The 23,726-nt window shown below is 48.9% G+C and overlaps 1 protein-coding gene and 1 non-coding gene across 4 annotated transcripts in view; one reads left to right on the plus strand and one right to left on the minus strand.

Moving 5' to 3' along the window:
• Window positions 1–332: 332 nt before the first annotated feature.
• Window positions 333–23,726, plus strand: part of CDK5RAP2 (CDK5 regulatory subunit associated protein 2) — a 185,789-nt gene continuing 162,395 nt past the window's right edge. For all 3 annotated transcript variants that reach the window (XM_055143649.1, XM_055143654.1, XM_055143650.1), the window contains exons 1-3: window positions 333–543; window positions 19,161–19,228; window positions 22,086–22,153. In XM_055143649.1, coding sequence (XP_054999624.1) covers window positions 488–543; window positions 19,161–19,228; window positions 22,086–22,153 — 192 coding nt within the window. In that variant the 5' untranslated portion in view covers window positions 333–487. The remainder of the gene's footprint in view (window positions 544–19,160; window positions 19,229–22,085; window positions 22,154–23,726) is intronic.
• Window positions 22,635–22,766, minus strand: LOC129400969 (small nucleolar RNA SNORA51). Its single transcript, XR_008628013.1, has one exon. It is a non-coding gene; the product is annotated as a small nucleolar RNA SNORA51 (small nucleolar RNA).

Raw genomic sequence — 23,726 nt, forward strand, 5'->3', positions numbered from 1 at the left:
TTTCGAGAAGTCGGGTGTGCTCCCCTAAGGATTAATGAATCACTGGATTCCTTAAATCCCGCTTAAATTAACGGACCCAGACCAGCCCTCGCCCTTAACAAACATGGCGCTTGTCCCGGCCTCCGCCCGTGTGCCCTTAGAAAAGATGGCGCCTGGCCGGCCTCACAGGGGCGCTCTCTCCTTAGTCCCGCCCGCCCCCAGCGCTAGGCCTTGCCCTTCCTAAAGATGGCGGCCGCCCGCGCGCCCTTGCCCGGCCGCCGCGCCGGGCTGCTCGGCTTCAGCGCGCGCGCCTCGGCGACCCCGCCCCGTTTCCGTAGGAAGAAGCACCGGGAAAGATGGCGCCGGCTGCGGTTTGAATTCCAGCGGCGCCGCCGGAGCCCGGACGAGACCTGGGCTGGAGGGGGCGGGACTGGGGATCGGCGCCGGCCGCCACGGCCGCGGCCCCCCGGCGCCCGGGACCACCGCGCCGCCGCCGGCCGGGCCTTCCATGGCCTCGGGCTCGGACGAAGACGCCGGTCTCCCCGCGACGCGCCGCGGCTGCAGGTGGGGCCCGCGGGGTCGCCGGCCGGGAGCGCGGGGCTCTGCGGGGGGTGCTTCGGGGCGGCCCTGGAGGGGGTGTCAGGGGCCCACCTGCTGGCACTGACCTGGGGCCACCGCCCCCACCTGTGCCACACCCGCCCCCGGTACTCCGGGACATGCTTTAAAGAGGGATGAGGGACAGGTCTATATATGTATGTGTATGCATACATGGACATGTGTACATATGTATGTGCACGTATACATGGGGATATACGTATATATGTGCATATACATGCATGTATATATATGTATGTATATGTGTTTGTGTATATGCACATATGTATATAAGTATATATGGGTATGTATGTATATATGCATGTATGTATATGTATGTATATATGCATGCATGCATGTATATGTATGTATAAATACATACACACATATGTATATTTTTCTTTCAGAAAAGAGCGGCCAAAGGGCACCTCTCCAGTTGTGCCATGAATGGGGCTAGTGAGAGGCAGGGCCTTTGAGGGCCCCGCCAGGGCCCTTCTGGTTCTGGGGTTTGCTTTCATTATGGGGTGGTTAGTTGGCCCCTGCCGGACTTCTCTCTATGTGTGGGGTGGCGCGCTGGCCCCTGGACTCAGGGCCGCAGTGCAGGGGCTAGGCACCTTGGCTGGAGGTGAACGGGAGGGGGTTCAGATCTGGCCCGTTGACAGGCTTGGTGAGTTTGGGTAAATGGCTTAGCCCGCTTTCCCGTTAGTAATGGGGAAAGTGGTGGTAATCCGGGTCCCCCCTCCCTCCCGGATCAAACAGAGTTGGGGTGCGGAGTGAAAGCGAACTTTCCTCCCCAGGAATTTGTGTGGCAGGTGCAGTGCTGGGACGTGATCAGTGCTTAGAAAAATGATGGTTTCGGCAGCCATCATTGTCCCCCCTATTCTGAGCATCTTGAGTCACACAGGTGGGGAACAGTTGGGGGAATACGTGGCCTCCTGTCCAGTCAGTCCGCAATGCCAGTCGGACCAGGATTCTCTGTGGCAGGAAGGTGGGCAGAGCCCTGAGCCCTGGAGCAGGGGCCTGTAGTTAGCCCCAGGCTCTTGGCTGGGTGGGTGGGTGGGCACGGAGAAGAGCCCTGAGAGGCTCCGAGTCCAGTTCTGCTGGGGTCAGCTGCATCTCAGTTAGACGATCCTAACGGGAAGGGTGACCACGTTATTTATTGTGCAGATTGGGGGTACTTGAAAGAGTGAAATGGACGCAATCTTAATGCTTGGAGACAGGCATCAGTGGGTCTTCTCTTAGATGTGGACAAACGGTCACTCTGCCTGTCGGTAACCCGCGTCAGACACGGAGTCCTGCTTCTGGAGTGTGTGTCTACGTGGGTCCTTCTGCTTCACTTCCCCACCACTGCCGCAGTAGGTTGGGGTGTGACCTCTCCCTTGCATTGGCCTGGTTTCGGTCACGCATCTAAAAGTCCTTTATTAAAGCTTGAAAGCCTTTTTTTTCCAAACGTGAATCTGATCTTCCCAGTGTGCTGCTGTCTACCTATGACACTTCTTTGTTTTTGGTTTTGGGGTCACAGCTGGATGTGCTCAGGGCTTACTCCTGGCTTGCCCTTCAGGATCACTCCTGGCGGGCTCAGGGAACCATTTGGGGTGCTGAGGATTGAACTGGGTCAGCCGCAGGCAAGGCAAGTGCCGCTGCCCGTGGTGCTATTGCTCAGGCCCCACCTCTGACGCTTCTCATAGCATCATTCTCTCTCGAACAAGTTTCCTTATCTCGGTGCTGCACCTGTCCTTTGAGATCCAAGTCAAGGTTAGTTTCAGTCCCATTTCTGCCATTTAATCAGTCTTTCACCTTGGCCAAGGAACTTCTTCTTTGTGGTCCTTAGTTTTCCATCATTTGTAAAATGGGAAGCGTGAAGGGTTTAGCCAGTCTCTGACTCACAGTTGCAGATGACCCTCCTTCCCTCCTGTCCCAGCTTGGCAGGACCCAGAGGCTGCTACCGTCCTGATAGCCGCCCTCTTACCTGCTTCTGGTTCTTTGAGCCTCCTCATCACGCTCAGGTAGTTTCCTCCTTGTTTCGGAATCTGGCCCTCGACTCCCTGACTGTCTCTGCCCTTGCTCCTCCCAGCCCTTCGTCCCCAAGCCTTTCCTGGCCCAGCCAACACATTCTGTCATGAATTACTCTTCCCTGTTCTTTCCGACTTGCTGGGTCAGCGCCTCGCTGTGTCTGCCGCCAGGGTTACCCTCCCTTCTCCCCTTTGACTTATTTAAAGTGATTTTAATTTTCAGGAGATGTCATTACTAAGGGCTGGAGCGATAGCACAGAGGGTAGGGCGTTTGCCTTGCATGTGGCCGACCTGGGTTCGATTCCTCTGTCCCTCTCGGAGAGCCTGGCAAGCTACTGAGAGTATTGAGCCCGCATGGCAGAGCCTGGCAAGCTACCTGTGGCGTATCCGATATGCCAAAAACAGTAACAACAAGTCTCACGATGGAGACATTACTGGTACCCGCTTGAGCAAATCGATGAGCATGACAGTGACAGTGACAGTCATTACTAAGAAGCCTTCACTGACATGCTCCCATACTTTCCTATGCCCTCTGTCTCCATTCATAGTTACGGTGGCAAATTTTACATGACTAAGAACCGCTAAATCGATAGATGTACAGATAAGATTATTTTTTGTACTAGTTAAAATTTTTAATAGTTCCATCTTATTTTCACTTGTAACTAATAAAAAAGGAATTACTAAAATATTTTTTGTTATTTAAAATTTTTATTTTGTTGTGGATGTGGGGATCAGACCCAGGGTCTCGTAGACACAACTGAGCTACATCCTCAGTTCATCCTTTCATGAATCATACTGAATTGTTGAACTTTGGTATGTATTTTATTCTTTTAGCACTTTTTTTGTTCGGGGGTGTCTGGATGGGGGATTTGGGCTGTACCCCGTGGTGCTCAGGGGCTTTTCCTGTCTTTGCTCTGGAGTGACCCCTGGCAGTGCTTGGGCGACCATATGTTTGCCATGTGTCTATCTGGGTCAGCTCCATGCCTTAACCCCTTGTTCTATCCATCTAGCCCTTATTATTACGTCTTACTTGGATAACCACATTTTAAGTGTTCAGTTGCTCCCATGTGGCTGTGGCTCCATGTGTCTGGCAGCTGGACAGTGCAGGTAGGACTTTGCACTATCTGTTTTCCAAATTAGACAAACATCTCTTTGAGAGCGGGCACTCAGTCTTGTATTTTGTTCTTGCAATCCCAGTTCCTGACTTGGTCTGACTTGTTTTCGGGGCTTATAGCTTAAATCGTTGAATAAACCATGACACCAGGAGGGGACAGTATTATCCTCCCCTCCTCCCCCCTTTACAGCCAAGCATGTTGAGACTCAGAGAGGTGGCATTCCACCTCTGAGCAGTCTAGAATTGCACGGACAGTGTGTGATTGAGTCTGAATATAAGCCAGGCCTACTGACTGCAGGCTTGGCTCTCGGCCTTCCCACTTGTCTCAACCAGTTCTGAAAGAATTCTAGCAAAATTCTGTGGGACTGGTGGCATTTGAGTTAGCTAACCCAGAGTGGCAGGAGCGCTCTGTAAAAGATAGGTCACCCTTTAGTTTTTTTGTTTCTTTTTTTTTTGCTTTTTGGGTCACACCTGGTGATGCACAGGGGTTACTCCTGGCTCATGCACTCAGGATTACTCCTGGCAGTGCTCAGGGGACCATATGGGATGCTGGGAATTGAACCCGGGGGTCGGCCGCGTGCAAGGCAAACGCCCTACCTGCTGTGCTATTGCTCCAGCCCTACACATCACCATTTCAAAGCTTAACCTAGAGTCCACTTTGTCTCCGGTCTTGGTTGAATTAGGTCAGTCAGTATCATTTTTCCCCAACCTGGTCACTTGTAAGTGCCCCAAAGGCACAGAGGCTGAATCGTGAGATTTCAGCCCAGATTCAGACCCCAGGGACCTCACCCAGGCTGAGGCCCTTTGTTAAGTCATGCGTGGTGATGCTAAAAGGACCTGGGCTTTGTATTTAGGACAACAAATCTGAATCCTGCTCCAGTCAGTTACTAAGTATGTGGCTTGAGTAATTAATTTATTCCTTCTCCTCAGTTTCCCTTAATGGGTGAAGGTGTGAATGGAGCAAAATGTTGTGTTGAAAGTGCATTCTCGGGAGTGCGTTAACTGTTGGCTGTTTCCTTTGGTTGTACTGTGACTATATTGCACTGTTTTCTGGCAGATCCTCTGCTCACAAACCTGGGTCCATGTCTTTGGTTCCATACCCACAGCACCTGTGAGATTCATGAACTCTGCATATGCTGTGTGCATTGGTGTCGTCCCTCTCACATCTGTCAGTCCCAGCTTTTCAGTGCTGGCTGTCTGGTTAGGAGTGACCAAAGAGAAATGTTTTCCTTTAAGTCAGTGTCTCCTAAAGCAGGCAGTATCATTCCTAGGGGGTGGGGGGCACTGGAATGATTTGAGGGGCATTGGCTAAGCCAGGGGAGCCTCGATAAATTTGGGGACAATTAGGGGCTGGTGCTTTTTATTTTTTCCCTTCAGGTAGCTATCCTGGGGGCCACTGAGTAGTTTACTTTTTGAAAAGGGGGTGGTTGGCCAATATGTTTAGGAACTTCTGCTTTAAGTCTTTGTATTTTCTCAGGCAAAGGGTGCCTTCATGATTTTTTTGTGTGTGTTTCTGATTTGGGTTATACCCAGCGGTGCTCAGGGTGTCCTTCTAGCTGTGTGCGCAGGGATAACTCCTGGTGGGGCTTGGGGACTGTGGGTTGCTGAGGATGAAGTCTGGTTTGGGCATGTGCAAGGCAAATGCTCTACCTGCTGTACTGTCACTCAGTATCCACCTCCCACACGTACTACCCTTCCTAATGTTTTGTAGATGTAAGTTGAAGAAGAGCATAGTGGAATAGATTCTGTGAAAGACTGGAAAGCTTGATTGAAGACCAAGTGGCCCTTTACACTGGGGGTTTGAGGAGTATAAACTTGAGGACTGCATGCCTATTGGACTTGTTCTCCACTGCATCGTTAGCACCTAGGACGTTGCTAAGTTTCATACTTTGAAGCTCAATTCAGGGGTCACTTCTCGTGGTGCTTGGGGGCCCATGTGCAGTGCTGGGGGTTGAACTGGGGTAGCCATGTGTAGCCTTAACTGCTGTGCTATCTGTCCAGCCTCTTAACTGAATCAATTTGGCTGAATCTCTGTTGGAACAAATACATATCATATGTATGTAAACTTCATGTTTGGTACTACATGGGTACTTTGTCATCATTGAAAATTTACACATTGTTAATTGTACAGTCTCTCAGGAACATAATTTGTCATCATCTCTTAACATTAAAAATGTGCATGTGTCAACATTATTCATTGCTGCACTTTGTACAATAGTTCAGATGTGGAGTCAACCTCGGTGTCCAACGACAGATGAATGGATTATGAAGATGTATATATACACAATGGGATACTATCCAGCTGCAAAGGGTGATGAAATTATGCAATTTGCTGCAACCCGGTTGGAACTGGAAGATATGTTGGGTGAAGCAAGTCAGAAAAAGAGAGACAAACACAGAATGATCTTGCTCATCTGTGATATATAGAATACTGGTTGAGGAATTGTATTGTAGTCAAGAGAGGATGCCCAAAACACCCCAGTGTGTAGAGAGGAGGAGGACAGAGAAGGAAAGAAATCAAGGTGACGATTAGGGAAAAGAGAATGGGAAGTAATGGGTAAACAGGCATCAAGGGCTTCAGCTATACTGGTGATAGGGTGAGTGGTATAGCCATATATCCAAAATACAGACTCATGAAAACATGAGATCTAAGTTGTAGTCACTGGAACTTTGTAACATGCCTGTCAGGTAGACAGGCAGGGGATGGGGTGGGGGTTGTGTGTGGGGATGGAATATGGGAACACTGCTAGAGGGAAGTTGACACTGGTGGTGGGATTGGTGTTGAAATATTATATGCCTAAAACTCAACTATCAGTAACTTTATAAATCACAGTTCTTTAAACAAATTAAAAAAAACCCAAAAATGTGCATGTATGTTTTCTTTAGCACATGCCATAGAATTTACCCATTTTAAATCTGTGACTCAGTGAGTTTTTAGTATGTTTATTATAGAGTTGTGCAACCACACCGGAATTAAATCCTTGAACATTTTCATCATCTAACAAAGAAGCCCCCTGTCCATTTGCAGTTATTCCCTGGCCTGCTAAAACAGAACACTGGTTTGTCCAACTTATGACAAAAATTTGTAGTTCACAGCTTGAGACACTGGAAGTTGAACACCAGGGTGCTGACTTCGTTGGGTTCTAATGATCAGTCTCCCAAAGGACCCATATCCTAATACCATCTCTCAGGGGAGGAAAGGGATTTTCTGAACAAGTTATCAGGATCTATTGAACACAGCATAAGCTAGGCTAAGAGGGAAACTCAGAGCAGTACAGGCTTACATTAGGAACAAGAAAAAAAGCTCAATTCAACAACCTAAGCATGTTTTGAACACCAGAAGGGACAGGAAATGAAGTCCACCACCAGATATCAGTGATGCAGAAGCCAAGAAAATAATACAAAGAGTCAATGAAACAAGGAGCTGGTTCTTCAAAAGGGTAAACAAGATAGAAAAACCTTTGGTTAGAGGAAAAGAAGAGAAAACGGCCAAGTAAATTGGATCCGAGACGAAAGGGAGAAACTGCAACACACCTCTCAGGAGTTCAGGATATCATGAGACGTTACTATGAACAACGGTTGCACTATTAAGCTGAGGAATGGAGACGAAATGGACAGATTCATAGAATCCTGTGATCTCCCAAAACTGAGCAAGGAGGAAATAGAAAACCTGAACAGGTCAGTCAGAAGGAAATTGAAATAGTAATTAGAAATCTTCTCAAGAACAAAAGCCCTAGTGCGGATGGGTTCACTTAAAGAAGTGGAAAAAATGCAATCCCCATCCAAATTATGATGACATTCTTCAAGGAATTTATATATATGTATTTTTAAATGGAATCATAAAACACCCAGAATAGCCAGAGCCTCACTGGAAAATGGGAGTAAGAGATCGGGAGATATCTCATTACCTAACTTGAAACTATATAATAGGGCTATTGTAATCAGAATAGCATGGTACTGGACTAGCGTAGATACTCTGACCAGTGGGTTAGATATGAGTACCCAAAGACAAATCACCACATATGGTCAGCTAATTTTCTAGAGAGGAGCTGGGTACATGAAGTGAAGTAAAGAATGCTGCTTCAGCAAATTGTAATGGACACACTGGATAATCGGGTGAAAAAAGGAAGCTGGATCCATTTTTTCACACCTTACACAACAGTCAATTCAAAGTGGGTCAGAAACACTGAGATCAGACAAGAATCCATAACATACATAAGCGGAAAATACTGGCATAATGCGCCAAGATTTGGGACCTCAAAGATGTCTTCAATGATATGATTCCATTGGCAAAGCAACAGAAGCAAATAAATGGGACTGTTTCAAATAAAAAATGTGTCTGGGGATTGGAGTGATACTACCGTGGATAGGGTGCTTGCCTTGCATGCAGTCTTCCTGGGTTTGAGTTCTGGCATCCTATATGGTTCCCTGAACCCTGCCAGGAGTGATCCTTGAGCACAGAGCCAGGAAGAAGCTGAGGGGTGTGCCTCCCCTCAGGAAAAAAAAATTCTGTTTAGCAATGTTTGGGCAAAAATGAAACGACACGCAATTTAGCAGTAGAAAATACTGAAACTCAGGACATCAGAGAAAGTGTTAATTTCCAAGATATATAAAGTACTCACAAGAACAAAAATCCAAAACCCTATAGAAAATGGGGGGGGGGAAATGAACAGAAACTTCTCTGAAGAAGAGACAGGGAGGGCCAGTAGGCACATCTAAAAATATTCATCATTTATTATCAGGGAAATCCAGATCAAGGCAACAGTGAGATATCATTTCACACCAGTGGGGATGGCACATACTGGAACAAAACAAAACAAAAACACAAAACCTGGAAACAATCTGTATTGGCAGGGATGTAGTGAAAAAGGAACTCTGATGTACTGCGGCTGGGAATGTTGTCTGGTCCACCTCCTGTGAAAAACAACTAGGAGGTTTCTCAGAAAGGTGAAAATAGAGCTGTCATGTGACCCAGCAGCCCCACTCTGGGTACCTGCCCCCAGAACACAGAAACATTCATTTAAAAGACGTACAGAGGGGGCTGGAGCGATAGCACAGTGGGTAGGGCGTTTGCCTTGCATGCGGCTGACCCGGGTTTGATTCCCAGCATCCCATATGGTCCCCTGAGCACCGCCAGGAGTAATTCCTGAGTGCATGAGCCAGGAGTAACCCCTGAGCATTGCCGGGTGTGACCCAAAAAGGAAAAAACAACAATAACAACAAAAAACAACAAAACAAAACAAAACAACCAAAAAGGAAAAAAAAAGACACACAGCATATTTCATTGCAGCATTTAGTAGAGTAGCAAGATTATGAAGTCTAACCAGGTATCCAACAGATGTATGGATACTGAGGATGAGAGACATACGTGTGTGCGTGTGCGCACACACACACATACACACAGGAATAATATTCACTTTAAGGAACTCTAAGATCTTGCACTTGACTGCGACTTGAATAGTACTGGGCGGTAGCATGGTAAGTGAAGTCAGAAGGACAGATACTACCTGATTTCGCTTATCTATGGTAGATGGCAGAACAGGGTGAGAGAATTCAAAGTGTCAATCGATGGGGGCAACACCTAGATGACCCTGGACTTGTGACTGTAGAAATGAGAACAGGGAAGGAAAGAAAATGGAGGGAGGCAGAAAGAGAAGGCGGGTGGGAGGTCACAGGGCCAGGGGTCAGGGCAGCCTTGGGCACATCGCTCATGTGAGGTGTGTTATATGTATATATCTTACCACAGAGACAACACTGTGAGCATGAGACCCAAACTACAACACTTAAAGATGTGCCTGTTAAGGAGTCAGACTGGGGAGTCGGAGGGAACCTGAGGCATGAGGGCTTATTCCTGACTCTGCACACAGGGGTCCTTCCTGGTGGGGCTCTGGGGACCATATGTGGTGTGGGGGATCAAACCCTGATTGACGCCTGCAAGGCAAGCTCCTCTCCTGCTGTTCTATCTCTCTAGCCCCCCGTACTTCATTCGTTTTTCTGGCAGAATTGTACTCCACCATATGCAATTTAGTTTATTCATTGGTTGGTGACACTTAGATTATTTATACTTTCGGCTATTAATAAAATGTTGTGAACATTTGTTCATATACATTGTGCGCACATTTAAATTTCTTCTGTGTATGTACCAGAGAGTAGAATTGCTGAATCGTAAGGTAACTCTCCGTGTACGTTCTGAACATCTGTGCAGCTCTGCTCCACATTTCACGCACTCTGCCAGTCTGAGGGTTTCTTGTCTTCCATGGCCTTGCTGCCCCTCGCTCTTTGTCTTGGATGATAGCCCTCTGTGAGTGTGATTGGAATCTCACTGTGGCCCGGGACCTCGTGACTCAAGATGTTGAACAGTTTTGCATGTGTTTATTAGTTGCGTATATTCGATTCTTTTGTGAGAACCATGGGAATATTTTTTTTTTTCAATTAAATTTTTGTTTCGCTGCTGTGATTTGCAAAGTTATGTTGGGTCTCAGGCAGACAGTGTTCCCACCTCCAATTCACTACTTTGTCACCCCCATATCCTTCTCACCCCATCCCAGTGACCTTGTGAATATTTCAACCCAGCAGTCCCACTTCTTGTTATCTCTCCTAGAGAAGTCTCCATCCATGTACACAAGGAGTGCTGTACCTGGGTATATTCATACGCACTGTTTATAAAAAGAACAACTTAGAAATAAATGGAATTGCTGACAGAATTGTATATATATACACATCCTTTTAAAAGTGTGTTTCAGACTGATCCGTTTATAACACTTACTTTCGGAGATTGCATCCAGATTAGATTAAAAAAAAAAAAAGAGGGGCTGGACGATGGCTTTGTGGATTAAAGTCCTTGCCTGGAATGCACAAGGCCATGGATCCAAATCCCGGTGCCACCTGCATGTACTGTAACGATCGTGACAGCTCAGCTTTTTGGAATCTCTGGTGAGAAGGCCCTGGAAGATGGCACAGTGACTCAGTGCTTAGGACAAGAGTGACACCCTGAGCTTAAATCCTCGTGTCACCTGACAGCTTCATGATCAAGGGTCTCTGATAAGGAGAGAAAGAAAGGAGTAGAACAGAATAGAAAGTTTAAGAATGAAGCGTAATGTATTTCCTTCTAAAGCTTGAGGATGATTAACTGGAAAAAACACGGCCTGTGGGGTACCTTGTAGGAGTTAGAGAAAGCAGCGCGCTCTGTCTCTCTGTACCATCAGAGAACATCTTTAGGACTTCCTGAGCGAAGAAGAGCTACTGTAGGATGTTTTATTTAGTTTGATGGCGTCTTTTACTTTGAGCTACAAATAAAACTTTGTAAATATTATCAAGTCATTCCCTGAGCAACGCGGGTTGGAACTCTGGGTCCACTTACATGTTGCCTTTTCTTTTAAACATGACATGACATAAGCTTGTGGTATTGATAAATACAGTACTGTACATACATCATTTTTTTCTTCCTTCTGGCTTTGTTAGTAAATTTTTCTTTTCTAGTTTACTTTGTGGTCGGAGTACAGTATGTAACACATAGAACACACAAAATATGTTAATCAGCTTTTCCTTCTTTTTTTTTGGGTGCTGAGTCTTTCAGGCAGCAGCAGGCTCATCAGTCGTTAAGAGAGGGGAAGTCGAAATTTAGAGTGGATCTTTCACTTTGAAGGTGCCGTTATTAGCTGTAATTTCATAGAAAAGGGCATGGGGTATACATGTTTTTTTGTATGAATAAAGGCAAGGAGAATTAGGCTTACATGTACTTTTGGCATTTCTGTGTTTTTTTCCTTGAAGGAAAAACACTACAGACTGGAAGGCAGGTTGTTGAAGGGCAGCATGCTCGTGGCTGTGATTCTGAGTGTGCTGCCCAGTCCCGTCTGTGGCTCCCAGAGTAAACACTCTACTGTGGACACGTGGGCCCTCCTGGGGTCCTGGGGTGGGAATGGACCCCTGTTGCCACCACACAGAGACACAGAAAGAGGTTGCTGCTGCCTCCGGCTGGTGGTCCTGCAGGACAGGGGGTGAGGGGTGCAGCCCGGGCCAGTTCCTTCTCTCCACAAACAGCTGGCCGCAGCAGCTGTGCGGGCCGTGTTCTCGAGCACATGAGCCTCCATGTAGGGGAGGGTAAGAGCGTGAGGCTTGTACTGGGAGGGGGACTCCAGGGGCTCTGCAAGGGGAAGGTCTGGCTTTGATCCCGGCACTACATGGCACACCAAGTTGCTGCCAGGATTGAGCACTGAGGGGAGCGAGCACTGCCAAGTGTCGCCCCTGAGCTCTAATCTGTGAGTCTATCTCCTGAGCTCCACTGTTTTTTGTTTTTTGGGTTTTTTTTTGGCTTCTTGGGTCACACCCGGCGATGCACAGGGGTTAACTCCTGGCTCTGCACTCAGGAATATCTCCTGGCAGTGCTCAGGGGACCATATGGGATGCTGGGAATCGAACCCAGGTCAGCTGCATGCAAGGCAAACGCCCTCCCGGCTGTGCTATCGCTCCAGCCCCTGAGCTCCACTGTTAACGCAGTTAATAAGAGCTGGGGCTGAAGTCGGGCCCACTTAGGGTTAAGAAACGTTAGATCTTTGTTTAGGTCTTTGCATTAGTTTCCTTTTAAGTTTCTAGATCTTTTTTTTTTTTTTTTTTAACTAAAAAAGGCAGCATTTCACTTACCTGAGGCCCTCTGGGCTGACGTGGTGTATCTTGTCCTAAGCTGAGACGCGTGGCCACAGGCTTCTGGTGCCATTTGTGTTGGAGGAGACTGGCTCTGCTGCCCGTGGCGGGGAGCTGGGAGCCCTGGGCAGCCTGCACACGGGGCGCCCTGTGGGGTGGACTCGGGGAAGCAGCCTCTCAGCCTCCCGCCTTGGACCCTGCGCTGCTGCTCACTGGTCTGGAGCACAGGAGCTCCTCCCGCTTTGCAGACCTCAGTCCTCCCCCTCCTTCTGCACCAGAACTTGGATAGTCGTCCCTACTAGAATCACACCTAAGCCCTCTCTCTTTGCAGGTTTTTTTTTGGCTTTTTTTTTTAGGTCACACCTGGCGATGCACAGGGGTTATTCCTAGCTCTGCACTCAGGAATCACCCCTGGCGGTGCTCAGGGGACCATATGGGATGCTGGGAATCGAACCCAGGTCGGCCACATGCAAGGCAAACTCCCTACCTGCTGTGCTATTGCTCCGGCCCCTCGCTTTTCTGTTTTGATGTCTAGTGGGGATCCATGCAGCCCCTCTGCAGGGCAGGGGCTCAGAGCGGATGGGCCCACTGAGTAGAGGAAGTTCCTCAGGTTGCCGAAGGGAGAGAGCTGCTGACCTGGGTCCAGAGAGTCTTAAACGTGGGTGGGTGACTCTGAAGTGGGATTTTGCAGGAGGCAGGCATGCATTTCGGTGACAGAGTGCTTTCTTCTAAGAGTGTTGTCATGTCACATTTTATTTATTTAATTTTTGCTTTTTTGGGTCACACCCAGCAATGCTCAGGGATTACTCCTGGCTCTGCACTCAGGAATTACTCCTGGCGGTGCTTGGGGGATTATATGGGATGCGGGGGATCGAACCCAGGTCGGCCACATGCCAGGCAAATGCCCTACCTGCTATACTATTGTTCCGGCCCCCATATTTAAACTTCAGTGTTTGCCGATCGGAAACTTGTCTGAGACCAAATTTCTTTGGCTTTGCCTACCAGGTAGTTTTCAACTGATTGATCTGGGCTTAGATTATTGATGGTCCATTTTAGCAGTGGGGATAATTGAATGGCTGTGATGGAGAGACCCCAGATTGGGAATGAAGAAACAGGCTGTAGGGTATGCTTGGTCAATAACATTGATATGTCACCTGGAGCCACCTTTTGCAAAAGATGAAGGTGGCACTTGATTTTAATTTTTTAAATTCAGTTTAGGAAATGGAATTTGTTCTTCTTGTGTTGCTTATTGGATGAAATTAAGCATTAGGGAAAGTTTAAAAGAAGGAAAGTATTCTCATTTTTCTCAGTAATTTTTACCATTTCCTTTGATTTGTTAAGTAGTTATAGCTCACTTTGTTTCTAAGAAAGATTCAAGGTGATTTTTATTATGTATTTTATTATTTTTAAATGATGGTGTATTTTTCTTAGGTTTTACTTTTTTATTTTTTTTTATTTTTATTTTTTATTTTTTAATTTAATTTTATTGAATCACCATGTGGAGGGTTACAAAGTTCTCAGGATTATGTCAGTTATACAGTACTCAAACACCCTTCCCTTCACCCGGGCCCATATTCCATCACCAACCACCCCATTATACCTCCCGCCCCCTCCCGCCCCCCCAGTCCCCGCCCTTGTAAGTGATAAGTTTCACTTCGTTTACGCTTTATCTTGGTTACAGTCCATGTTTCAACACATAATTCACTATTGTTGCTAGGGTTTCCCCCCAAAAAAGAGAAGACAGTCCCACTGTCAAGGAAGCATTTGATGGCTCTCCATTGCTGAGAATGTAGAGATATTAAGTCCCGCTGTTTGTTACATAACTTTTCTATTTTTTTCCCCCCTCGTCCCGCGCCACCGAGATCATGCCTATTTAGTAATCACCACGCTGCCTGACAAAGGGAAAACAAACCAAAAGAGATGGTTATTTCTCGTCATCAGCCGGTGTGGGGCTCTGGCTTAGTTGATAGTCTGGTAGAATGTCTGCAAGCAGTTTCTGGAACCAAAAGTAATACGCTGGTATCGGCCCCGGCTCAAGATTCCACCAGTGTCCCGCTGTTCCAAGTACATAATAATTTATTCCCTTGTATCCGATTCCCACGCCACCAGGTCTGTGTCAGCTTAATGGACATCATACTATGGTTAACGCCACGCCGCGTTTCTTCCCAAGAAAGAAGGATATTTCTTCTCAGCCGGCGTGGGGATATGGCTTAGTTCAGTCTATAGAGATGGCTACCACTTTGGTGGCCTTCAATATTTCAGCAAAAGACTTACTATTCTTGTTAGGATTTCCCACCAAAGTCCGACCCATTAAAAGGGAACCATTTCATATTGGTGATGATTAAATGACAATAGGTTGTGCGGCCATGGCAGCAGCCTCTCGGCTTTGAATTTCTGTATAAAGTCCAGGGAAAGTACAACCAGAAATTACACATCGCTACAAACTTTAACCCTATTATGGTCCCCCCAAAGTCCAACCCATTACAAAGGAACCATTTCATATTGCTGATGATTAGATAACATTAGGCTGCCGCAGCCTCGCGGTTTTGGGTTTCTACATAAAGTCCAGGGAAAATTCTGCCTAAAATTCTATCGCTACAATCTTTTACCCTTTACCAAAAAAAAAAAAAAACTTAGTACTATTGTTTGGAGTTTCCCCCCATGTTAAGCCCTGCCAAAAAGGAACATTTACACGTTGCTGACAATCAAGAGATATTAGGTTTTGGATTTCTATATGAAGTCCAAGGAAAATTCTTTTGGTAATTGCATCACTCGCTGGCAGCGCCTGGGCCAGAAGCTCCCAGCACACAGTTTGGAGGCATTTTGGGGGCGCCACTCGTGTCCAAAGTGGTTCTGTTGCCTCCCGGGTCGATCTCGCGCGGGGCCACAAAGGAGCGTCCCCACATGGCTCTGTGCTTAAATGTCGGCCGGCACAGGGCGGATCCGGGAGTCCAGCCCATCGGCTATCCCGGGCTTCCTGTAGAGTCTAAAAACCGGCTATAGCCTCGCTGCGTTCAAGAAGAAAGAGTTGAGAGAGAAAAGAGCATACCCTGCCGGCAGCGCCTGGGCCAGAAGCTCCCAGCACACAGTTTGGAGGCATTTTGGGGGCGCCGCTCGTGTCCAAAGTGGTTCTGTTGCCTCCGGGGTCGATCTCGCGTGGGGCCGCAAAGGCAGGTTTTACTTTTTTTAGTTGTGTTTCTAGCAGACATGTTTCATGTAATCATCTCTTATGTTAGACTTTCATAGTATCTGTTTTTTCTTTGTTTACTTGTGATGTTAAAGGTCCATTCCAATTCCAGATCGGTTGGATTTGGATTTAGAGATATGGAAAGAGCAAACTGCTGAAGTCAAGCTGAGAGTTCATGAGCTCCTACTTTATAGCTTGTTTTTTGGTCCTGCTTTCTAGCTTGGGTCAGGGAAATATTTCCTGGATGTAGACCTGGATTCCGGAACTGGTTCTCCATGTAACTGCCACATGGCACTGAAGTGCTCTGAGCCGTGGTACTTTCCTTGTTAAACATGTGGATGTTTGGAGCTTTGGGCCTTTCTTGCTCTTTAAGGCAGATGGGGCCCGAGGGTGGCTGACGATGTGGATTAGAATAAGTCACAGTCTCAGAGCCCAAGAGCCCAGAGGCACGGAGGTCTTTGACGTCCAGGACCCCACTGAGAAGGGTGGATCTCAAACCCCACTTTGAGATGCAGAAGTCCCCTGGCAGGAGTCCAGGCCGGACCCTCTGGGAGCAAAGGTTCTTGGAGAAACTAGGGCTGTGATAAGAATATCCAAGACCATCAACAGTTCCAAGCGCTCCCCCTTGGCACCACCCTAGCAGTAACTTGGAGGGCCAGAATGCGGAAATCTTTCACAAGCTCACTGCAGAGGCAAAGGCCTCTATATCTATATCCTGGGGTTCCTATCTACATCCCGGCGATCCCCCTGCCCCTCTGCCTGGGGTGTGTGCTTGGCTAGCTCCCCTCTGGAGAAGCTCGTGTTCTTTCTGAGTGCATAACTCTCCCTCCCCACGCTGCCTCTCGGTTCCCCAAATAAGAATGTTTTCCTTGGGTATTCATCTCCTGAAATTCTGTTTTGTGGGGGCAGACAATGATCCTGTTAACTCCAAGGACTGACCTTTCCTTTCTTCTCTAGAACAAATTCCTGGCTCCCTGAGAATTCAGGTGGTGGGGGCTTGTCCCCCTGGTGTGGAGGTGTGTGGAGCTGGGAGGGGGGGTGTCTGTCTAGTCCCTTCTGGAGCTGCTACCCTCCCCCCCATGCTGTCTTTATGGTAGGCACTTTACTTGTGCCTCTGTCTCAGTCTTTGTTTCTCTCTCTGTGTCTTTGTGTCTCTCTGTCTCTGTCTCTTTCTCTCTCTTGCTGTCTCTCTTGCTCTTTCTCTGTTTCTCTCTCTTTGGTTTGGGGTATTATGATGTTCAGTACAGGTGCTGAGAGGTTATCATGTTTGTTCCTTTACCTACTTTCAGCACGCAGTTCTTACCCAGAGTGATCATTTCCAACTATCTCTGTCACAGTGTTCCCTTCTCCATCCAGCTCTTTTTTCCCCTGGCACTTGAAGCAGGCTTCTGTGGACCAGTTCTCCTGGCCCTTGTCTCTTCTTTCCTTTGGCATTAGTCTCATAGTATGTGTTTTTTTTTTTTTTTTAACATCCCACAAATGAGTGCCCTCATTCTATATCTGTCTCTCTCCTTCTGACTCATTTCACTCAGCATGATACTCTCCATGTCTGTTCATTTACAAGTGAATTTCATGACATCATTTTTCCTAACAGCTGCATAGTATTCCATTGTGTAGATGTACCCTAGTTTCTTTAACAGTCACCTGTTCTCACGTACTCAGGCTCTTCCCAGATTCTGGCTACTGTGAATAGTGCTGCATTAAACAGAGGCGGTGAAGATGGCATTTTTGCTGTGTGTTTTTGGGCCCCCAGGGGTATATTCCAGAATGGTATTGCTGGGTTGTATTGAAGCTCAATTTCTCGATTTTTGAGGAATGCCCACATTGTTTTCCGAAAGGGCTGGACCATTCAGCATTCCTACCAACAATGAAGGAGAATCCCTTTCTCCCTGCAACTTCACCAACACTGGTTGTTCTTGTTCTTTTTGATGTGGGCCAGTCTCTATGCTGTGAGATGATATCTCATTGTTGTTTGATTTGCATCTCCCTGATGATTAGTGATGTAGAGCATTTTTCCATGTGTCTTTTGGCCATTTGTATTTCTTCTTTGAGGAAGTATCTGTGCATTTCTTTTCCCCATTTTTTGATGGGGATGGATTTTTTTCTTGTAAAGTTCTACCAGTGCCTTATATATCTTGGATATTAACCCTTTATCAGATGGGTATTGGGTAAATAATTTTTCTCAATCTTTGGGCTGTCTTTGTATCTTAGTCACCATTTCTTTTGAAGTGCAGAAATTTCTTAGTTTAATGTAGTCCCATTTGTTTATTTTTGCTTCCTCTTGCTTGGTCAGTGGTGTTTCATCTTTGAAGATGTCTTTAGCCCCAATATCATCAAGGGCTCTGCCCATATTTTCCTCCATGTACCTTATGGATTCAGGTCTGATATTGAGGTCTTTAATCCATTCTGATCTGACTTTTGTGCCCGGCGTTAGAAAGGAACTAAGTTCATTTATTTGCATGTAGCTGTTCAGTTTCCCCAGCACCACTTGTTGAAAGGTTTTCCTTGCTCCATATCATATTTCTTGCTCCTTTATCAAAGATCATATATTTGATCATATAGTTGAGGATCGGTGTCAGGATGTCTGTCTTTATTCCAATACCATGCTGTTTTAATTACTACCGCTTTGTAGTACAGTTTGAAGTTGGGAAAGGTGATGCCTCCCATCTATCTTCTTTTTCCCAAGGATTGAATTCGTTTTTTATCTTTCAGCCAGTAATAATTTCTTGGATTAATGAGTTGTGCTTCTCCTGGCCCCCTATTTTTTTCTCTTTTTAATTTGGGCCATACCCAGCAGTGCTCAGGGCTTACTTTTGGCTTTGCACTCAGGAATCATGCCTGATGAGACTGGGGAACCATATGTGATGTCAGGGATTGAACCTGGGGTCACCTGTGTACAAGGCAAGAGCTCTACCTTCTATACTATCTCTCTGGCCCCTGAATTTTACTTTTTTTTAATTATTATTTTTGGGTCGCACCTGGCTTTTGTACAGGGTTTACTCCTGGCTCATGCACTCAGGAATTACTCCTGGTGGTGCTCGGGGGACCATATGGGATGCTGGGAATAGAAGCCGGGTCGGCCGTGTGCAAAGCAAACACCCTACCCACTATGCTATTGCTCCAGCCCCTGGATTTTACTTTCTTGACATGCTTTAAAGTATCTGAATTGGTGCCTGACTCAGGAGAGCTTAAGTTTTGTTTGTTGGTAAGAATATTAAAATGGTTACAGTAAGAACAACAACTTTAGTAGATACCATTCTTAAGCATTTTCTGTGTGCTAAGGGCTTACGGCCAATGGCTAGCTTAATCTTTATGGGCACAAGGTGCTATCCTCATGCAAGAGATCACAAAAAAAAAAAAAGAATTGGCGCATAAATACCATGCATTTCATCACGTGCCCACTGCACCTAGCACATACCTGGCACTCAGAACGCTCGCTAAAGGAAGGAATGAATGAGTAGCCTTGCTGGAAGGTCACTCAGCCCTTTGAGCCAGAATCCTGCCCCAGAGCCCGGCTGTTGCCCTCTGCTGGGCTTGCCTCCCAGTCTGCTCAGCTGTGTGTCCCTGTTTCGCCTGATGATTGTCCCGGTGGTCCGGCACTAACTCACCTCTCATCACACCTGTTCTCTCCTAGCGGCCTTGTTCCCGGTCTGCCGGACAACCTGGGGGACGTCAGCGCCACTGCCGCTCTGGGGAATGGTGGTAAGTACCGTACGCTGGATCTGATGTTTGGTTCAGAGCTCGGGGTCGACTAGACCCCAGACCCAGGGCCTTGAGGGGGGCTGGGGCTGGGCTTTGAGGTTGGGGGTGCTCCCAGAAGAGGCTTGGTTCTTCTCATTTGCGTGTGGCTTTGCTGTTCGCCTTCTTACACACGAGACTAGCAGAGTCCACCATCACTTCAACAGGGCCCTCGTCCTGGGGTCCCTTCCTCACTCCCCAGTGCCTTGGGTTCAGCCTGTTTGCTGCACCGAAGCAGGACCTGGAGCGGTGACTGGGTGGCCAATGGTGGCGCTCCCGGCCTCGGTGGCTGAGTGGCCTGTGGCCGGCCACTTGGAGCTGTGGTGTGCCCAGGACTTCCCAGCTGGCTGCTGGATTCCGTTTTTGGCTGGGACCCGGTGTTCCCTCCCGGGCTGCCCTCTGGAGACGGATGACTGGGGAGAGCCCAGGAGGTGCTGGCGAGAGATGGAGCAGCTGTTGTGTGGGGGCCGGAGGGTGAGGAGACCCCGCTGTGCAGCCGGGGCTTGGCAAACGCTCTCCCACGCATCCGCGAATTCCTGCTCATCAGCCCTGCCGAGTGGCGTCGGGCTGTGGGTCTCAGGCGCTGTTCTCTTCCTCCCAATGATGGAGCTTGGCACGCAGGGACCGTGTCTCCTCGCAGGCAGCCTCCGTGTCCCAGGGCTGATTTTTGCAGAAGACTTCGGCCCACACACCACCGTCAGGTTTGCAATCCAAAATCCAGCCGTTGCAGTTCCTTGCCTTCTCGCGCACCCCGGCCAGCGAGGAGCGGGCAGTGGGGCAGCTGGTCCTCTGGTTCTTGGTCCCGTGGTGCCATTACACCGCGAGGCGGGCGGTGGAGTGGAGAATGTGCTTGGACAGGCGCTCTGATGCGTGTCATGAGCACAAATGTGTCCGGGCTGTGAGAGGCCGGGAGGAGGGGCTAACCCGGATTTGGAGACGGTCGGGCAGCCGGCATTGCCCGGGCCCTGGCCGTGGAGCCGAGACTGGCAGGGTGGCTGCAGAGAGACCTGGAGAGGGACACCGGCCCAGGCCAGTGGAGAACCGCAGGCGCCTGCTGGGGCTTCCCATTCGACCCTGCCACTCCTGAGCTCTCGTCCTGCGGGGGGTTCCCCAGCAGGCACCGTGCCCCCCACCTGGGCCTCTGTGAGGAAATCCCCCCTCCCCTCTTCTTCCTGCCCCCTCTTCTGCGCAGCACCTGCTGCGGCCTCTTCCTGCCTCAGCTCCAAGCGCGACGCTCCCGTGGGTTCTCCCTGGGCGGTGGAGGGGCGTATTTCTCTCCAAACTCGCCCTGTTTCACTTCACTCCTTTCATTAACTCCCGTGGGCGACTTCAAAGCCTTCTGGAATCTGAGCCTCCCTCCGGCCTGTGGCCTGGATTATCCCGTGTTCTCCGGACGGGCCGCCTTTCAGCCTTGTGCTCGCCCCGATGTTTCTTGTGATACTTCCCAGCTCCTCCCCCGGCTCCTCACCGTCCCGAGCATCTCCGCAGAGGCCACGGTCAGTCGCCGAGACCCTCGTGCCGCTCTTGGTGCAATTATGGGTCTCTCGTCTTTAGTGCCTCTTGGCTGGGCCTGCTTGTGCCTTTTGCACTGTGTTTGACTGGGGTTGTCGCCTCCTTCTGACCCCGTGTCTGCCAGAGGCCCCCTTCTCACTGGGCCTTCCTGCATTGAGAGTGGCCGCCCTCCTCTCCCGTGGCCACTCCTGTCCTTCAGCACCCTTGCAGCTCCGTGGGGTCCAGCCCCTCGTCTTTTCTTCCTGGCGGGTCAGCTGCCCGTGCTCTGCTCCCTGCTGTGGCAGCATCTCGAATGGAGCCAGGGCCTCCCCGGCAAGTGTCTGTCTGTGCATTTTCTCAGCGCCTGAAGGCACTTTGTGCTGCAAAACCACTGGCCCGCATCTTGGTCTTGCCTGTTGGGTTGGGACCTTCTTGGGTGCGGGCCCCGAGTCCCTTTCGCCTTTGTTTCCCTGGCTGCCTTCCGGTTCAGAGTGGTGCTGGAACGGACAGTCCCCGAGTAAAGGGAGCTGCGGAACGCTCTGGGTATCAGCAGAGGCCACAGGCAGTCCGGCCTGCTGCCTGCTTTTGACAGTCAGACTGTTACTGGAACACAGCTCCTTTATCTGCGGATGAATTATATTGGTGGCTGGGCCGTGAGAGTCGAGTAGTGGTGACAGATTGCCGGCTTTGTGGATGGCCGCAATGCCGAAAATATTGCTTGTCTGCTGCTTTAAGATGACGCGTGCCAGCTCCTGCTGCCAAGCCCGTGAGCCATGCTCTCTTTTAATTGCCCAGTGCACGAAGCCGGCACCCTGGACAGCAAAGTGAGTCAAAGTAAGTGTTTGGCAGGCCGTAAGGAGGCACACGTCAGACCAGGTCTGTTTTGCCACCTGCCATCTGCATTTTTTTGGTTTATCCTCTGACATGCATTGTTACATGGGGGCTAGTTTTAAGTAATTTGCAAAGGAAATAGGATGTCGGAGATGGCAGAAGTTCCTAAGCTTACTGAGCCTATTGCTGCTTTTTCAGAAAAAAAGAAAAATTGCCCAGTGCTTCCCTAGAAATCTTCCTTTTTTTTCAAGTAAACAGAAATATGCCCCCTGCCCCCCGAGTTGCTCTCAAGTTGTGTTCTGGATTGTTCTAACAACCCTCCCAGCCCAGAGCAAACACTAGTTGAGTCCCCTCGATCTGACAGACAGAGACCCTGCAGGGAACGCTCTGGACACTGTGCATGGGGCTTCCCCTCTGGACGCTGCCCTGCTGGGGGCGGGGGGTTGGTGGCTGCCGTCAGCGTGCGTGATGCTTCCCTTTGTTCCTTTTCTCTTCATAGTGCTCCCAAGGGTGTCAGAAGAAACAGTGTCTCCCACCAGAGCACGGAACATGAAGGACTTTGAACATGTAAGTGCAGATGCCGACTCTCATTCCGAACAGATTGTTTCTGTGCCCACGGTGCAGCCGGCCTGGGAGGGGCGGGTTTTTGGAGAGGGGTCTGGATCGGAGGATCGGACGGTGCCGGGGTGGGCAGGCGTGCCGGGCCCTCCTTCTCGGCCCCGGTCCATGCTGGCTTCTGACCGGAGCAGCAGTGTGGGATATTTCTGAGCTCCCAGATGGGAGGCGCTCATTACCTTAAGGGTATTACCACCAGTTTAAGGTACTATTACTATCACTATGGTTTATGGTTCCCTCTTAGCCTTTGCTGCAATTCTTTGAGGTTATTTTGTACGGCTGCCATTTTAGGGCTCTGACGGTTAACGGAGGGCGCTCCGTCACCTGGTATCCCATTTGCAGAGCAGGGATCGGAGTCCAGGTTTTCAGTGGCTGTGAAACCATTAGTCTCCCCACTGAAGCGCGCTGCCTGCTTGCATTTCCCCCCTCCCCCCCATGTCCCTCCGGTCACAATACAGATTAGTCAGAGGGCCGGGCTGGGGTGTATATGGGGTGAGTGCCCTGTGCCTCCTCTTTCTATAAAGTCAGTGTAAAGAACACAGCCTGTGGGACGCACCCGGAGGCCAATTTTTTGGGGTTTTGTTTTGGAGTCATAACCGGCGATGCTCAAAGGTGACCCTTGACTGCACTCAGGAACCTCTCCTGGCAGGGCTTGGGGGACTGTAGGGAATGCCAGGGATTGAACCCTGGTCAGCCGTGTGCGAGGCAACGGCCCTCCCCACTGGACTAGCGCTTCTGCTTGCGTTTTGCCGGCTTCACCTCTGGGGCGGTCGACGTGGGAGCGGCCTGTGCCTGGCTCTGCCCCGTGGTGACCCGAGAGTGGATTACGGGGGACCGAGATTTGACTTCCTTGCTGATTTGTCCTTCAGCATCGCGCCTCTCATCTGTTATCGGAGGGCGTTGGCTTGCCGAGCCATCGGAAAATAAGATTATTTTCCTAGTTCCAATTATCCTTAACTAGTTACCTGTCCCTCGCTCTCACTTGTCACGGGAAGAATTAGGCCCTTCTTCATTTGTAACCAAATGGAATCCAGACTCCGAGAGGCACAGGAGATGTTTGTCAGCCCGAAGACGGAGGACACGGCGGGGACGGGCCTGCACTCAGGCCTCGCTGTCCCCCGTCGCCTTCCCAGAGCCGAGTGGTTCTGTCTCTGGATTTAATTTAGAATACTCATTACCGCTAATAGTCATCTGCAAACCACCAGCGACCCATTGAAGGAACGACTTGTCAGATCTCTAATGGAAACAAGTAATTTCTGAGCGTTGAGTTGTTATAATTTCAGCTGTACAGCGTGATCTGTGCTGTGGGGTCTGGGGGCCCCCCAGCGAATGGGATTTGATTATTCCACGGCGTGGGTAATTAAAATGAGTGAGACTGTTAAATAATCGTTCCTGTTTTCATCAAAGAGGAATAACAGTGCCTCTTGATTGAGCCCTTGTCCCGAGCCAGGCGTGTTGAGGGTTCTGTGCTTCTTTAACATGACGAGGGCATTAAAATAGCTCTGTGAGATACAGACCGGTTTCA

This window comes from Sorex araneus, chromosome 1 (genome assembly GCF_027595985.1).
Source record: "Sorex araneus isolate mSorAra2 chromosome 1, mSorAra2.pri, whole genome shotgun sequence".
Lineage (NCBI taxonomy): Eukaryota > Metazoa > Chordata > Mammalia > Eulipotyphla > Soricidae > Sorex > Sorex araneus.